At 33.9% G+C, this 17,582-nt stretch overlaps 2 protein-coding genes and 1 pseudogene across 2 annotated transcripts; 2 read left to right on the forward strand and 1 right to left on the reverse strand.

Annotated features, from left to right (window-relative positions):
- Positions 1-246: 246 nt before the first annotated feature.
- Positions 247-807, forward strand: LOC112685508 (annotated as a pseudogene).
- A 999-nt stretch (positions 808-1,806) lies between these two features.
- LOC112685505 (soluble calcium-activated nucleotidase 1-like) lies at positions 1,807-3,951 on the forward strand. Its single transcript, XM_025557420.1, has 4 exons — positions 1,807-1,914; positions 2,098-2,608; positions 2,853-3,220; positions 3,649-3,951. The coding sequence occupies exons 1-4, from the start codon at positions 1,912-1,914 to the stop codon at positions 3,859-3,861; spliced, it is 1,095 nt and encodes a 364-aa protein (XP_025413205.1). The 5' UTR covers positions 1,807-1,911; the 3' UTR covers positions 3,862-3,951.
- A 7,555-nt stretch (positions 3,952-11,506) lies between these two features.
- On the reverse strand, positions 11,507-17,409 carry LOC112685507 (pro-resilin-like). The gene is made up of 3 exons (XM_025557422.1): positions 17,244-17,409; positions 15,823-16,200; positions 11,507-11,950 (listed from the first exon to the last, which is right to left on the reverse strand). Exons 1-3 carry the CDS (start codon positions 17,320-17,322, stop codon positions 11,685-11,687), a joined length of 723 nt encoding a protein of 240 aa, XP_025413207.1. The 5' UTR covers positions 17,323-17,409; the 3' UTR covers positions 11,507-11,684.
- Positions 17,410-17,582: the final 173 nt, after the last annotated feature.

Below are 17,582 nucleotides of genomic sequence, written 5' to 3' on the forward strand. Positions count from 1 at the left end.
AAGTCACTGGAAGATATATGTAGTTTTATAGTTGAACGTTATATTCAAGTGTGGATTTCGGCTCCAGATATTATTACCGCTCCTATAAATGATATTATGTTTTTAAAAAAGTTATTGAATTATAACAATGATAAATTGGGAGAAGTCGCTTTAAAAAAATTTATAAACCACTTGTGGTATTTGAATGAAGAATGTGCTATGTTTTCATTATTTTATGACCGAGTTGACTACAATACTAAACATCGAATGGCAAATAAAATTTTGCAAGGATACGAATAAAATATAAACGAAGAAGAAAATGAAGGTTCAAATAAAAAAATTAACGTACAATTTGACGATGTACTCGTATCAAATTTTGTTAATGAAGATCTTCCATTTGCCCTGCTTAATAATAAATCATGGAAATTATTTCAACGATTTAAAATATCTTTTAACTTTTTACGAGAAGATCCAAGCACATGGAAAGCCTTGGATGAGTATATACAAGCTAAAGAAATATTATCTGCACTAAAAGTCGTTAACGATACAGCTGAACGTGGAGTAAAATTGATGGAGGAATATAATGAAAAATTCACTAAAAATGAAGATCAAAAACAATTTATTTTACAAGTATGAAATATTTATATAATCTTGTGATATTTTACCTATATCAAATAATATAAATACATGTAACTTTTTTAGGTTATTCGAGAATATCGCCAACAATATCCAGGGTTTAGCCGTGAGATTTCAAAGAAAACTTATGCCTATTAATAATACATAATTAATATTATTTTTTAATATTTAATGAATAAACTTAAAATTAAATTTGATTAATATATTGTGTAACATGAATACAATATTTAAAAAATTAACATATTTAAATAAATAAAAAATTGTAAAAACCTATATTCTTAAGGTTTTTCTTGATTATTTACAAAAAGGTTAATGTACCAAAAAAAATTAAAACTTACTTTTTATAGATAATATTGTGTGGAATAATATTGCTAATTTACAATTTTTGTGTAGCTATAAAATTTAAGGAAATACAGATAAATAACTAAAAATAACCATTTTCCAAAAATATTGACTTTGACTGGTTTTTCTTAATTTTACGAAAAAGTATTAATTTTACAAAAAATTTACAAGATACCTTTTATGTAGTAAATATTCATTACTATAAAAATAGTCCTATACATGTATGGTCTAAATTTAGAATTTAAGACATTACAGGTGAAAATGTATAATTCACCCTTTTATCATACAACTTCAACCCCTTTGAGGCACGTGAAGTGGTTGACTTATCAAATTCAAATTTTACTAAAATTATCTTGTCAATATACCAAACAAAATTTCGAGCCCATGAGTGTAAATTTTTCAATTTTTTTTTAACCTCTATAACTAAGGACCACCCTAATATATATATATATATATATAGAAATTTTACTACGGTTAGTTTAAATTTTATCCCAAAAAAATTCCGGTCAAGCCGGGGCTCGCCCCATGCACACGCCTATGTTCTACATTTTATATTAATTAGATGTAATTATCGTGCAATGCAATATAGATGTATAAATGACATTAAATTATTATAAATGATTATGCAATATAGTACATATCATTATACATTATAATTTTTTTTTTTTTTTTTTATTGTTTTCCAAACAAATGTATTATTCTGATATTAATTTTAATTAAATCAATAAATATGTATCAAAACAATTAAAAACTAAAATAGAAAAAAAAGTTGCATTAAATAAAATGCAAATCAATGATTTTACCTTTAGTCTAATTAGATAACCTTAATGCAATAGTACATTTATCAGTTATCTGTACGGTTATTCTGAAATACATTAAGTATATAAGCTATTCGACTCCATTAATTTTTCAGTTCTTGCTTACTTATAGTAGCAGTTCACCATAAAATAAATAATGGTATGTACAAACGGAAATAGTATACGTTTAATTGGGTTTTATTTTTTAATACAAGACCAAGTTAATATAATATTAAATATAAAACAATATAAATGCTTATTGTTCGTTTACTATGAATAGTATACCAATGATAAACAGCTGTAATGCAGATAATTTTATCTTAATATTTTTTTTTTTTTTCAGGACCTTAAGTGGACCAGTTTGTTATTTTTGGTGGCAATAACCAGTGACACTGTATTCAGCGCACCTACATCATCGGTTACAACAAATGATACTGCATCTGATTGCCGTCTGTTTCAGCAATACATCAATAAAAGATACCCACTGACCGATCCAATATTGATGCCCGATGGCAGCGTCAAGTTTCGCATAGCGATTATCAGTGACCTGGACGCTGATTCCACAAGCCACTCGAAATCCAACACGTGGATTAGTTATTTCAAACAGGGCTCGTTGACTTACAATGCACAAAACAAGACCGTCTCCGTTGAATGGGATATTGCCGTGGACAACAACGATCAACTCCAATCCGATATGTCGAAAAATGGCCGGGGCTTGGAACTGTCCGAGTTGGTCACATTCGACGGGCGACTGATCACTCTTGATGATAAAACTGGCTTGGTGTACGTGTTCGAAAACAACGTTCTCATACCGTGGGTGATTGTCGTGGAAGGCGACGGACATCAGAAAGGCGGTAATATTAACATTAAAATTAAGGTTTACGCTGTATGCGTTAGTTTGCACGAACCGTTGTCGCTTTTTAATCGCAAAAGGCTGTTGTTAGGATTCTTGATTTGTGCTACGTTTACACGCATCGAAATACTATGTACTACGTAGGAATTTATAATGTTTTTCAATCAAATCATCCTTTGGTAGCCGACGGATAATCAACGCAATTCTACGGGGAAAATAAAACTCGTGCAATTCCGTTTTTTCAGCGATGAAAAACGAATGGGCAACCGTTAAGGATTCGAAACTTTACGTGGGCTCTCATGGCAAGGAAATGCCTGACCGCAACGGCCAACTCTCGGAAAAGAGCTACGCGTCGATGTGGGTGAAAACCATAGACCAGTACGGCAGTGTGAAACATTTGAACTGGACGGAAAACTTCGTAAAAGTCCGAGCGGCCGTGGGCATACAATACCCGGGCTACATGACTCACGAGGCTTGCGTGTGGAGCGACGTGCACGGCCGATGGTTCTTTTTGCCGAGAAAAGCTTCCGCGGAACAGTACGAATATAAAGCAGACGAAAATAAGGGAACCAACGTGCTGCTGATGGCCACACCGGATTTCAATGACGTCACGGTACGCATCACAGCTGCGGTCGATTGTCAAACCCTTACGCGATATTTGATATTGTATTCGTATTATAGATCAGTGGTGGACCTATAAATTTGTTTTGTTTTTTCAAAGTTTTTCAAATCATTTAAAATAACTAAATTAAAAAAAAAAAAGTTTTAACTATACATTAGATATAAGATTATTTGACATGGTCGATGTCGTTGCATCAGTTAGTCGGTTTATTACTTTTATCATATTGGCGATACCTATAAAAACTTTATACACTCGTTCTCGAAAAAATTTTATTAAATTGTTTTTAACTAATAATTTTTCCATCACAACCATTACAAAACTAAACGAGGTCTTAGGTCGATGGGGGGATAAGCCTCTTTGTCCTCGTTAAATTCGCCAATATTTTAAATATAACACTGCTGTGAATTTTTCGATTTCAGGTGAAACGTATTGGCGAAATTATACCAAATCGAGGTTACGCTAGTTTCAAATTCGTTCCTGGTACCAATGATACGGTCATCGCTGCGATTAATACGACGGAAGAAGGTGACATAACGGCTACGTATTTATCTGTGTTCACAATCGATGGAGAAATTATTTACCCGCAGAACAAAGTTTCAGATATGAAGTTCGAAGGGTTCGAGTTTATATAACAACAATGCAGACGTATAAAAGTATAAATATTGAAGTATCAAATATTTATTTGATATATATTTATTATTTATAAGTAATCTTATTCATGAGTTAATAAAACATTATAAAAATACTTGTATTTTGTAAGTAAAGGCATAGGCATTTTAAATAAAAATATACCCAAAATGGTATTACACATTATACATTGTTTTTCAAGCTCGTATAAAAATGTATCTTAAGTTCAGCGGTTTTTTATTTATTTATTTATTTTTTTTAATTAAAAACTATAAATATTACTTGTAGTCAAAATTGCACAAGTTAATCAATTTTTTAGCTTGTCAAGTTGAATTTTTAAAGAAAAACAAGTTAGATATAATTTTTACTTTTCCTCGTTTAAACAAAATTAAATATTAAAATAAAATATAAAATAATTAAATTAAATTTGCAATCGGAAAAGCAAAAGTGTGTTAACATCAGACTAGATTTAAGCCTCAGACGTTTAGAAATAAAAATATGATTGTGTATCGTGATTTGCTTGGCCATGACAACTATGAAGTTACATAAAAAAAAAAAAAAATATTCAATTTTATTTATAATTTTTTAAGTAAATAAGTAAAATAAATAAATAATTTTTATACGGCTGTTGGTTGTAACATTGTTTCATAATCATATAAATACATAATCATAGACATATTTTTTACTCAAGGTTAAGCTTTGATGAACAGTCATTTAAGCTATAATTATATTATACATAAAAGAACATAAATAACAATTTCATAAAGCATAAATTTGTACAAAAATATGAGTAAATTAAAAAAAAATTCAATATAATTTTAGAAAGGAAAAAAAATGAAGACAAACAATTTTTTTCGTGCTACAACATGACGTGTTTTAACTAGTCAACTCATTGTGATGCGCATGTAAACTACAAGAAAATATACATACTAAATTTGGATAATTCGTTTAATGAATAATGAAGTCGTGAAGTTTCACTCAGTAGTTAAATTAGCCTTTGTCTAAGGACACTCGTAGATAATTTCATTACATTGATGTGCTTTCTTCGTTCGTTCTTTGGTATCATATTCAAAGGGTTTGACTCGATTATTCTTGGTCGGCTTTTAACGTCCAGCTTTTAATTTATCTTCCACTGTAATGGAATTTACCATACATTTCGTGATTGCAGATATTTACATAAGAATTTCATCAGTGTATCGAGTGCACACTTTAAGAGATGAGTAAAAACCTAATATGTAATAGATTACGTCCAATTATCTTATAATCTAGATTTTAGAAAAATTATACAATTTTCAGAGACTTTTTTTTTGTACGTATTCGTACGCTATTCTGATTGTATACCGTTTGTTTACAAATGATTAGTGCAATCGCAGATGAATTGTTTTTATGTTCGATAGTATATTTATGATCTATTTTATCTGGTTAAGCGTATAGTAATTATTTCAATTAGTTTTAGTTTGGAACAGATTAAAAAAAATCTTCTAACATGTTTTATTATATTTTCCTATACGTTTGGTGATAAATGTATATAGTGAAGCCGGGATTTTTTAAAAAAAATGTGATTCAAATCATTTTAGTTTAGCACCTACCACCCACTCACCCAATGGACCATTAAGCAGCAATCAATGAATAGGTAATAAGATAATAAAATAGAAGAACAATTTTTTCGATAGATCAAGCATTTACAACGAAAATATAAATACATACGTAGAAAGTAATCATGGCTATAAAAATGATATCAAATTTACCATAGTTAATAATAACAACACTTACCCAATTTTTTTTGTTAGAAACATATTTTTGAATAGAAACAATAGGCAATGAAGGTGTTTTTTTTAATTTTTTTTTTTTTTTTACATGATTGGATGAATCTCATACACGAATATTTTAAAAAAAATGGAAAAATTATCAAAAACACAATGACGATCCTAGTGTGAAAGCTGCGAGACTGTGAACGACTTATGTCTTAAAGAGGTTGAGTAGATACATCAATGTGTATACTTCTCTTCGTTTCATATCAAAATAAGTTAAGTAAAAATAAACACATCGTCCAAGGAAAATGTGTCTTTTTTTAAAATTAAAATAAACAGTTTGACCAATTTTAACCCGGAGAATCTGTTACATGTATACCTGTGCACGAATAACTATAACTTAATCCTATATCGACTGTTGAACATCGATTTCAGTAATGAAATGTTGTAAAATAATTAATGTAACAAGTAATCAAGTGGGATTGGAATCTACGAATTTTCTTTTGCCCACATACGCAAAATAACAATTTAGATATATTTGCAATCTATGTCATTCGATCAAGTATTGCAATTAGGAATCCGAAAATGGATTTGAAATCGTAGTAAAAACTGCTTTAGATTTTATCACATTTTTAAATGTTGTAATAATAATTATTAAAAAATTATATTTATTGATTACTAGATTTCTAACTTGTTAAGTTCTATTTCATGGAGTTTAGAGACAAGAAATAAAAAAAAATTCTACCTAAAGTAGACTTGACGATAAATTCATTGCGTGTGTGATAAATGGACAGATAACTGACGTTTCCAATTCACTTGACCGTGTAGTTTAGTAACGTCACGTTATAATTATTATATTTAAGATGTAGAACAACTTCAAACATAACGTTACAAACTGAAATGTCGATAGGTTCAAAATATTTAATTAATAACCCCCCCCCTCCGAACCGCTTTGATTTTATATTTATTGTAATGTTTCTTTTGGATATCAAATCCGTTTTATTTTCGGTGTCGACCCGGTGTCGCATTGTTGAGCGTATGCTCAGACAGAAGAACTGAAATGTTTATATTTTTCGGCCGGCTTCGGCGACGGTGCGCACGACGTGGCTTATTTCTATAATGGCCAATATAACGATCTACGGTCGTTAATATATCGTTGTTGTCGTACGGAGCTGACTTAAATTCTTATTGCGCGCAAAAAGAATCTCGTTGGGCGGACGACGGTAGCGGTGCGGGAGAAAAAATCCTCTCCTCTGCGACAACCTTTCCCCGTCATCCCGCACGCTTCACCTCTCGCCCTATTCTTATTATGTATATATAAAAATGGAGACTGACATTAATGAAATTTAAACGACATTCTTCATCATCAACCCCATCCTTTAGTGTATAGTAGTAATCCTCCTTCATAATTGATCCCTTCGGCGCCTCTCCTGCGCATTGTCTGTTCAAATCTTTTACTTGTTAATATTTTCCGCCGTTTTCCATCACAAAAGCTCTAAACCCACGTCTCTTTTCTTTTCCTCCTCTCGCGGCCGCCTTCACAGACCCGACGTTTTTCTTCCCACCCGGTCTCCCTCGGTCGCGCATTCATAATTAGAAGCGCGTGACTCCGCCACCGTTGCCATCCTCCCGTCCGTATATACCTGCCGCGGCGGCGATGGCAGATCATAATTTAAAAAAGTCTCGGAGCTTAAAGGGACTCGATCTGTCTATTAAGAACACACCTTTTATGTATGTATATACATCTGTCTCTTCTTCTTTCGTGGAGCTTAGCGCGGCAGGAGATACCTGACAAAAGCGTCTCAGAAGTTAAAAGGGCTTGTGTCGCTTTTGTGCGCTTAATGCTGCCGGGCCAATGTTATTTTCTTCCTTCTAAAAAAAATCGAAACGTCTTATTATCATTATTATCATTATTATTATTATTATCACTATTACTATCATAAAGCGAAAGAGAGTCTTATGTGCAATGATGAATTGACTTGGACTTAAACGTTGATGTGACATAAAAGTCGTTTTGAGATCGGTCGCTATTGAGTAAACGCAGCTTAACTGTTGGTAAAATGGGAAATTATATTTTATTTATTTAATTTTTCCTCCAATACAGAACTGTATCATACATATAAATACAGTGTTTAAGAAGGTTTGTATTTATGTACATACTTAACGTTTTCAAACTTAATCGCCGCGAGAATATAGAATTATGTTAATATAATAAAAATCACCTTATTTGTGCAAAGCGCATTATATGGCAAATTATGTGGCAAATATGATCTTCAATTTATACCAGTTGGAAAAAATATTTACCAAGCCATCTATACTTGAACAAATAAGATTATTTATGTATCAGTATAATGTCGACTGTCGACATTTAATGATCGAAAAAATTATTGAAAATTTGAAGAGTAAAATCATTTGAAACATACAATACATATTGTTCAATTAAACTCTAATCAACGTATACTAAAAGAATAATCGAATATATGTAACGTACTAAAACGAGCTAAAACAAACAATATAAAAAAATATTTTACGATATTTCATAAAATTGTGATTCGAATATAATTGTTATTTATTTATATTTGTTATCATAAAATGGTTTAAATAAAAGGATATCTTTACAGAAACATACATTTTTAATATTTTTATGTATTTTTGTATGGAAACATATAATATATAATATATATTAATATTATGTATGCATATTATGCATATATAAATTTGATTTTCCTTGCCGTTTTTAATTTAATTGAGCTTTTTTGTATCGGTATAATAATTGTTCGACAAGTTAGTCGGATTAATAAAATTATAAAATAATCTGGTATATATCATAATATGATATACATATTTTCCTACGCATCCGTATAGCACTTAAATTATACTATTTTAAATTATTTATTAACCTAATAAATAATTTAAAAAAATATACATATTTTTAGCCATAGCATAATCGTATAGATAATCCTCAATCCGAAAGAATGGGACGGAATCGGGTACACAAGTTGTGAGAAAACCACGAACACAACTCGAACAAAATATAATTTTGCAATCCGATTTCATCACGAATGATAGGAGTACATAATGTGGTTATAAATTATTAAAAATAAATATTTTCCTGGAGTGTCTATGTACAACATGATCTTGGAAACAATGCAGCATCTGAATACTGAGCAGTGAATGAGTGTACTCTGACGATATTAATACTATATCTAATGGTATTGAACACATTTTTAACCAAAACGATTGATGCTGATTGAAATTAATCGTACAATTAATATGTTATAAAACTGAATTAATTTTATTATTTTATTGTCATGGGGAAACGTGACTCGAAGTTAAATGTTCGGAAGACTATCGAATTTTTTGTTATAACATTTATGGTGATTACATTAATACATTTTAGTATTTTTGTTTTTGGTTTAAACACGATCACTTCTGAACATGATCCAAGTTTAAATATTCTGGAGAAGAAAATATCTGTCCTTCTATAATTCGTAATTTGTTTTTTTTTTTTTTTTTTACTTTAAATCTTAATAGTTTAAAAATTTTCTACTGTCATACGATCACTGTTGCTGGAACTGGTTTTAATGTAAATGGAATAACAATTATTAATTACTGCGGATGCAACTAGGATGTGCTTTGAGAGAGATACTTCCATGCAATTCATTTGCCATAACATTTATTTTTCTAGAGACGTAATTCGAATGCAATCGATAATATTATAATTAAGTTATAAAATTACGTGTAAATATTTATTTTTTATATACTTAAAGTGTACTTTTTAAGTGAGTGATATGTTAAAAAATAAATTTACATGTAAATAAATAATTTTGAAATTCGTTATAATCGCTTGAAGTGAATAATTTAAATCTGGACAGTAATGTATAGAATTAAATGCATGTGTTTGACCATCGTATACCGTAAAAATACGGCTTATATTTGGTAGCAAAAAAAAAAAAAAAAAAAACTATTTTTAGAATACAGTAACAGTCAAACTTCATTGGTATTTAATAAGTGACTTACAAATTGTATATTATTGTAATTATGTTGAACGGAAACGTTAATCAATTATATAAAAAAATTAATTTTATTTAGTATGAATTTGCATAACATCGTATTTTGTATTCCGACCACTGAGAAGTAGAGGTCGGTTAAATTCTTGAACTTGATAGTTTTTTAGCTCCCAATCCATCCATGATATGAACAAGTATGTGTCTATTTAGTGCATTGTCTATAGATTATCAATGTAATTTCATAACCAAAAAAGTTGTGTACATTCGTATTACAAATAAATCTAATAGTATTGGAAATACATTAATTATGTATGACTGTATAATTATATATTTCAATGATCAACCTAGGAAACTAGTGTTTTTTAATATTTTTGTTTTGGCGACCCACAAATTGCCTTTGTGTTTGGCAGGTGGGTAAGTAGGCTCGTCATAGACAAAACAATAGAAAAAAATTATATTATGCTATATATATATATATATATATATATATATTATATTATACTAAATTAACAATCCGCCCCTGATAGTTGACGTCACCGCTGGTGAATCAAAATAGATGCGTATTCAACCTGTAAGCCACTTTACATAGTCCATAAAAAAAAAAAAAAAATGGAAGAAAAAGAAAAAAATACGGTAAGCTACAAGATTTGAAATATGAACTTGTTATTATTCAAAAAGAGGTCAAATTTGTGTTATTCCTTGAAAAAAATACCCGTACAATAAGCAATAGATTTTTTAGTGAAAGCTAAACATACTATTGTTAAAATCCACGAATGATCCAAAGAAGAAAAAAAAAATAGTAACTGATGACATTATACGCTCATTTTGCTCAGTGTTGGCTCAAAATGCTCACATACTGCAATTATTTAGCAAACTAAAAGTAGGTAATTACGTTTTAAGTTATTTCGCGATATCATCAAATATTATTGTGTTGTACAAGAAAAGTTATTTAATTCATTTTAATATTGTAACGAAAATAACCGGGATGAACCTGTTAAAAAGTAATTTTTTTTTAAAACCACAATATTATCGTTTATTACTGTCCAATGACTTGTAGTGACAGTGAAGCGGTATACTTCAGGTCATTCGAAATGAAGTAAAACATATTTTTGTTACGTGGTGAAAACCTTCCTTGACCATGCTACGTTTAAACGGTCGGGGGGACCACGTTACTCGCTCGGACAAAGACAACGGGTACGTTTTACACGATTAAATTGTCATCCGTTCATTCTTATGGTCCTAGGCAGTGTTGAGATTAGATAAATACATTTTTATCTACATAAAGATAAAAATAGTATAACAAAAAGTTATCTAGATGAAGATAATAGATAACTAAATCAATATTAATAGTATAAAAATAAAAATGAAAGATAATTTTTTTTTATACTTACTTTAAAGCAGTGCGTCATTTGAATATGTGTGTTAGAGTAGGGCATAATGACGGTCGACGATTCACCAACACAACATAACAATGAATCTTGTCAGGGTTAGGGTAGTATACTCTATATTTGAGCACCTAACCGGGCCTCTAACGAAAAGATTAGTAATAAATAATACCTAGTATATAATATTATTATGAACATACAATTTTTTACTAAAATGACTTAACAATTCAAATTCAAAGCATTAATCAAGAAAAAAACAAATTGTTAATAAAAATATGTAATTCCTTTTTTCGTATAGAAACGAAAATTTATCTAGATGGATGAATTTTTTACCCTTTTTTTTTTTTTAGATAAAATGAAATTATTTATCTAGATAAGATAAAAGATGGTTAAATAATTATCTAGATAAGTCTCAACACTGGTCCTAGGAATATGGATTTGCGGTGCGTTACGTACACGTTTCGATGGTGGGGAGGAGGGGGGAAACAACAACAACAACAGCAGTTATAAAATAAATATGGTTGTAATTTGAAACTATAGAAAGAGTACAATATATTTACGCACGCGGTACGCTTGTTCGGCGCGATCCAAAAATCGGACGTGGGAAACGGATCCGTACGAATGATCCTGCACCGGTTTCTTACTAAGACCGATTGGTCGCGGACGTTCCCCGTGACGGCGTTCATTTTTGCGACGCCGACCTAGGGTTGCCGTACGAGATCGCGTGACTGGTGGCCACGCCGTTCCTGCCGTTGCTCACGCTGTTCGCGATCACCGTCGTGCCCGACGACCGCTCCCAGCCGCTGCCGTTGGAGCTCCCCTGGTTGACTTCGCCGCGGCCGGCCGAGTTGCCGGGGTTGCCGTTGGCCCCGTTGGGGAACACTCCGAACATTATGGGGAACCACGCGTTGAACGAAGCCTCCGCGTTGCTGCTCGGACCGTCGCGACCTGCAAACAGTTTCGATCATGATTTTGACGTGCGTCAATTCGTGTTTTCGACTCGGCGCTGCGAGACGGACGGTTTACACCGACAGTACCGATACGCGCCCCGTCAGCGACGCGTGTTCACAATGTTTTTAAGGAGCGGCCGCCCCATCAACATTTTTTTTTTTTTTTTTTTTTGGGGGGGGGGGTTGGTCAATAATTACGTGGGCACTCTTTTGCTTGTACGAAGAATAAAACAGAGCCGTAACTATAGTGAGGCGAGCGAGGCACTTGCCATGGGCGCCTGAAGCTGGGGGTGATCAATGTTGTTTCTTGTTTTGCTAGAAATCTAAATACGATTTTTCAGATTTTTCCAAATCGTATTATACTTATTAAAAGCTGTGAGTGTACGAGTAACAGCCCTATAGCATAGGGGGCGCATTGCTTCAGTTCCGCCCCGGGATAAAAAATGGCTCGGTACGGGTCTAGAACAAAACTGTTTTTTTTTTGTAATCGTCGAACATCAACAGACTACATAATATCATATATGCCTATCTATAAACATATAATAATATAATGACATATGTAATACGTATAGCATGTCGTTTATACACTTATACGTTACCTATATTATATAGTTACCAGTTGTTTAAAAAATAAAGTTTTATTTAGCTAATAGTTCATTTTAATTTATGTTAAAAAAATTATGAGACTCGAACAAATTAAGTATGCATATGTAACTGTACTATGACAATGAAGCTTTTCATTGTTATTGAGCGTATTCAATTTATTTACGTATACCAATTACATCAGTAACATTGATCAAAAATGTTGAATAAGTAATGATCAATCACCATGAAAAATACTGTATTTATAGGATTTAAATATTAATTTAGTATAAAAATAAGAGAACAATTATCCAAATTAGTTGTTCAAAATGTTTTTTATAGTGGCAATGCGAGCGTTTTGGTATGAAGGGGTATTTAAAAAATATGTGGGTGCGTGGTCTATAAGAATCTTCGCTTCTTACGTAAAAGTATATCGAATAACGTTGAACCAGTATCGATGTGTCAGAATAATAATCGATGGTTCGCGAGCGTTCGATGGTTAGGTTAAAGGAGCCGGAAAGTCACAACCGTAATTATATCTCGATAAACAAGTGAGTTACGAACGATTAAATAATCAACCGTAAGTTCCGTATCCGATTTGAACTTGATGAAATTTGGAACGTACGATGCGGTTTGGTTAAAATAAAAATCGGTTGTCCAAGTCTTTTAGAAAACAAAAGGATCGGCCGCGAAAATAAACGCCAAACATTCGAATAATCGCTCTGCGTGCGTGTACGTTAAAAAAAAAACGTTACGAGTGATTAATAAAAAAAAAAAAAAATGTTTTACAACTGCATATTTATACTTGTGTCGTTTATTATATTAACATAATATTGTACACTTTTACACTGTAAACATGTTCAGTAATTATTGTTTGAAATCATGTTCACATTTTACATTTATGTATTGTGTTTTTCTATCGCGGTGATTCGTGAATGTTAAACAGATATTTAGTATAGTTCGGTTTGAGAATTCAACCGGGCGTCCGCGAACTAATATTGAATTTATGCCAGCGACCTGTATAAGTAGCTGTACATGTCATGTCACACAGTAAATTAAAATAAATGAAAGACAACCTTCCTATTCAAAGTGTATGACTGGTACCGCTCACGTATTTTATTCTACGATATGATTATATTATTTTCTATAATAATAATATTCTTATTATAATGAATATCGTAATCGTATTGTTTTCACATTCGACGGCGTCCAAGTTTATTGAAAACCGCAATTGAATTTATCAATATGGTTTCTGACTAATAATTGTAACACATGTCGACGTGTAGATCAAAGGCTGTCTACAAAATAATCGAATCATTCGTTATAAAGTAGACACGAGTGAAATACAAATTAATTTAAGGTTATATTATTTTCTAATATAATAGTTTTTCAACAGTTAGGTATATACATACGAACATACGCGGTACGTAGTGATTCGATTATATACAATTCATCGAAATTCTTTCGGATAGTTAATTTGCGAACACAAAATATCGAAATCTATACTATCGGTATTTCATAAAGTACATACGTTGAAAACGAAACACACTTCTTACGTATAGTATTATACGTTTGGATTTATAAACTGAAAGATTCTACACGGCGGCGGTGTAACGTATCAAATTATATATTGCATCTTCATCAAATAAATCACGCCCACGAACATTGATGTATTTTACTAGTTTGGGGTAGCGAAAACCTTAATATCCGAGAAAACGAAATGTTATTTAAACCATTTCAAAGAATATACAAAATAATATACCGGAAAAATGTTTCCGCGGAAATATTCGACGAAAAAAATGGATCTCGTGCATCAAACGCGGTCAATGAAATCTCAGTAACTGTGACGGAGAGTAATTTAATTTTAAAAATTAATTTGTATATACATATCTCATAGTATCATGGTCAAAGAGCGATCAGCGATCAAAGTCCTTAAGTTTGTTCGATTAAACACGGGTATATTTTAAACTTTGTCGTAGTCCGAAACTGTTATTAGTTATTTGAGCAAACAGTACGTCTTATACGACTTATATACCACGTACGTACGTAAATATACTTGTTGGTAATAAAACGCGGAAGCGCTTCATCGGTAACAACGGTCAAATGAATTCGTTAAGACTTTAACGACATAGTTTGCGTACAACGTCGGGTACATACATTGTTGACAGGGCAATTAATAAATAGTTAAGCAATTTTAAGTTAAATTGACGGTTTAGAAATTTCTCTCGTGATATGCAATACTAATCAGTTAAGTGAATTAATTTACAAAATTAGGATAATTGTCCCTTAATTTAAATTCCAGACATTAGAAATCAGAATATTAGCCGATTTGTCCTAAACGGTCCTAAAGAGTTTTAAACTTCATGGTACATAGCTTTACGTTAATTGTAAGTTCGATGCGCTTAAATTAAAACTTTTTCCTTTTATTCGCCTCACCCATACTTTTTGGAAGGTAAAACCACTTGATTGGGTTAAATTGACCTCATAGCGAATCACGATCGTGCACGAAAAGCAGTCGTATTGAATGGATGAAAAAACCGTTACGCGCTCGACGATGAAAATCGACGTGATTCAATCCGTGACGAGGAGTAGCAACGCACTACGGACAGCAGGGATTCGAACGAAAACGTTGTTCGTACCGGAGTGCGTCGATTGCCACCCTTGGTCTATAGCAACCTCCAGGTGGTAGACCGTTCTCTGGTTTCTATCTACTACGGGCCCGCCACGAAAATCATTTTCATACAGTACGCCACTGGCCCGGAGGAACGTTTTTCCAAACGGGATACGTAACGGTAACGCGGTTCACGTGCGCGCGGTAACGGTTTCCCTTCAGCCGTGAACCTCAGTCGCGTCGCGCTCAAAGGAATTCGCGGGAAAAATTTTAATTGTTTTATTTTACAAACAATCATGACTGTTAAAAACGATTTCATCAATTAAATTGTTCAGTGTTCGGTCTAGCTTAAAAACTGATTTATTTGACGGTTACATTTTTAAAACGCTCTTGGTAACACAACCATGTGATATTTCGCGATTTATCATATCGGTGTCCGATGTGATGACGTTTCCGGAGGATAAACATAAAACGAGGATCGTGTTCGGAACGAAACCATATAGGGAATTCGTACGGACAGTAAAGCGTCAAAGCTCTACGCTTTAAAAGCGTTCAAAAGGTACAAAGCAACGAAAGGCCACTCGGAGTGCGTGAATCAAAGTACCGTTTTCGACTGCGGCCGATTTCCGGGGCGGAGAAAACGGGGCACGTGCGTCGAGCCGATCGGTCTCACTCACCTCTGTACGGTTTCCCGTTGTCCGCCTGTTCCGCGCTGCTGCCGTTCTGCGGTCCCTGGGGCCGCTGCCCGTATTCTTGCGGCTGCTGCTGGTTTCCCGGCACGTCGTACGTCTGCTTCTTGTTCAGGTCGGCTGCGGCCGCGGCCGGTCGCTCGGCGGCGTCACCGGCGGGCGGCGGCCCGTACGAGTCCTGGTCCGGCGGCCCGTACGCGTTCTGCCCGTAGCCGTACGGCACCGCCTGGGACGGCGGCCCGTACCCGGGGAACATCGAGTACTCGGACATGCCGGTGAACGCGGCCATCTGCCCGTTGGGGTTGAAACCGCTGAACGAAAACGTTCGCATCGGGTCGGCGCTGCGCTTCACCCTCATCAGGACCACTGCGGCGAACCGAGGAGGAAAAAAAAACACACACAGAAATTAGCGGATTCCGCGCATCGGCTTATGGCGATGGAAATATCAGCGCGGAAGGGTAAATAACGGTTTCGCGGGGAAATAACTCGCACCAATCGTTTCAAACGGGTATTAGTCGTAGGAAACAAAACATTTTTAATATTGTAAAAATGTGCAGGTGTACGCTAAAATTCGTATAGGTTACGTTCGATATTTTATAGCTGATTAAACAAATATATACTTTACACACGTTAATTATCATGAAAAATATCAACCGATAAATGTTGGCGCTCGGTTTTTAATTTGCTTTTATTTTTCAATTGAAAATTAAATTTACATTCCCAAAAATAGAAGTTCTTAAAAAGAAAAACAAATTTTTTTGTTTTATATTACAAACGATCATAACTGTTAAAAACGACTTTATCGATTAAATTGTTCAGTGTTCGGTCAAACTTAAAGAGACTGATTTATTTGATGGTTACATTTTTAAAATTTTTTGGGTAACACAACTACTATATGGTATTTTCAATTTATTTTACGATTTGTTATTGATGTTTGATGTAATGACGTTTCTGGAGGACAAACATAAATAAAGGATTGTGCTTGGTTCGAAACTATAGGAAATTCGTACGGACAATAAAGCGTCAAAGCTCTACGCTTTAAAAGCATTCAAAAGGTTTAAGGGAATAAATACCACTTCGAATTGTAAATCAAAGTACCGTTCTTGAATGTGGCTAATTCCTTTATGGCAAACGAAATAGTTGAAGCAAATTAAAACCTACAAGTACCTACGAGCGAACAATTTTGAGACGTCCAGCAGTGTAAAAATTATAAGAACTTAAATGTTTTTTTTTTAACCGAACCGAAAAATAACGTTGGTCAAGTCGTGGAACCAGAACCATTTACGAACCCACACCGGGACGTCGTTTGAAAAAAAAAAAAAAAAATTAAAAATTCGTAGGGCAAACGGTTCAGTAGTGATCGTTTCCCAAAGCGAACATTTTTGCGGATATCGGTGCGGACGACTTACCCTCGGGGACCACGTAGGCGGACGCCAGTTGAGCGACGGCCAGCAGAACGGTCGCGGCGGTACGGTGAGGAGCCATCATCTTGCGTCGTGTTGCGCGTGTACGTTTGTTTGCGGCAACGGTGACGGCGGCGGCGGCGGCGACGGCGGAATGGGACGAGCGGCCGGCCGGCACCGGGTACATATAGCCGGTGCCCGGGCCCGGAGGGGAGGCGGACGTTGCCGGGAGCCCGGTACGTGGCCTGGACGCGCAATCAGGCCGGGTCCGTCCCGCGCGCCATTGATATGCGCCGCCGCCACCGTGTGTCCGGGTCGGCCGTCTGCGGAGCGTGACCTCCCCCC

This window comes from Sipha flava, unplaced genomic scaffold, assembly GCF_003268045.1.
Source record: "Sipha flava isolate LNK unplaced genomic scaffold, YSA_version1 279_pilon_pilon, whole genome shotgun sequence".
NCBI lineage: Eukaryota > Metazoa > Arthropoda > Insecta > Hemiptera > Aphididae > Sipha > Sipha flava.

What these genes read in the sequence shown, in the direction of transcription:
- LOC112685507 (XM_025557422.1), bottom strand. Translation starts at nt 17,322, where the DNA reads ATGATGGCTCCTCACCGTACCGCCGCGACCGTTCTGCTGGCCGTCGCT. An exon ending in CGCCTACGTGGTCCCCGAGG is followed by an intron (nt 16,201 to 17,243) that starts GTAAGTCGTCCG and finishes GGTTCGCCGCAG; the next exon opens with TGGTCCTGATGAGGGTGAAG. An exon ending in CAACGGGAAACCGTACAGAG is followed by an intron (nt 11,951 to 15,822) that starts GTGAGTGAGACC and finishes AACTGTTTGCAG; the next exon opens with GTCGCGACGGTCCGAGCAGC.
- LOC112685505 (XM_025557420.1), top strand. An exon ending in CGACGGACATCAGAAAGGCG is followed by an intron (nt 2,609 to 2,852) that starts GTAATATTAACA and finishes CCGTTTTTTCAG; the next exon opens with CGATGAAAAACGAATGGGCA. An exon ending in CGGATTTCAATGACGTCACG is followed by an intron (nt 3,221 to 3,648) that starts GTACGCATCACA and finishes TTTCGATTTCAG; the next exon opens with GTGAAACGTATTGGCGAAAT.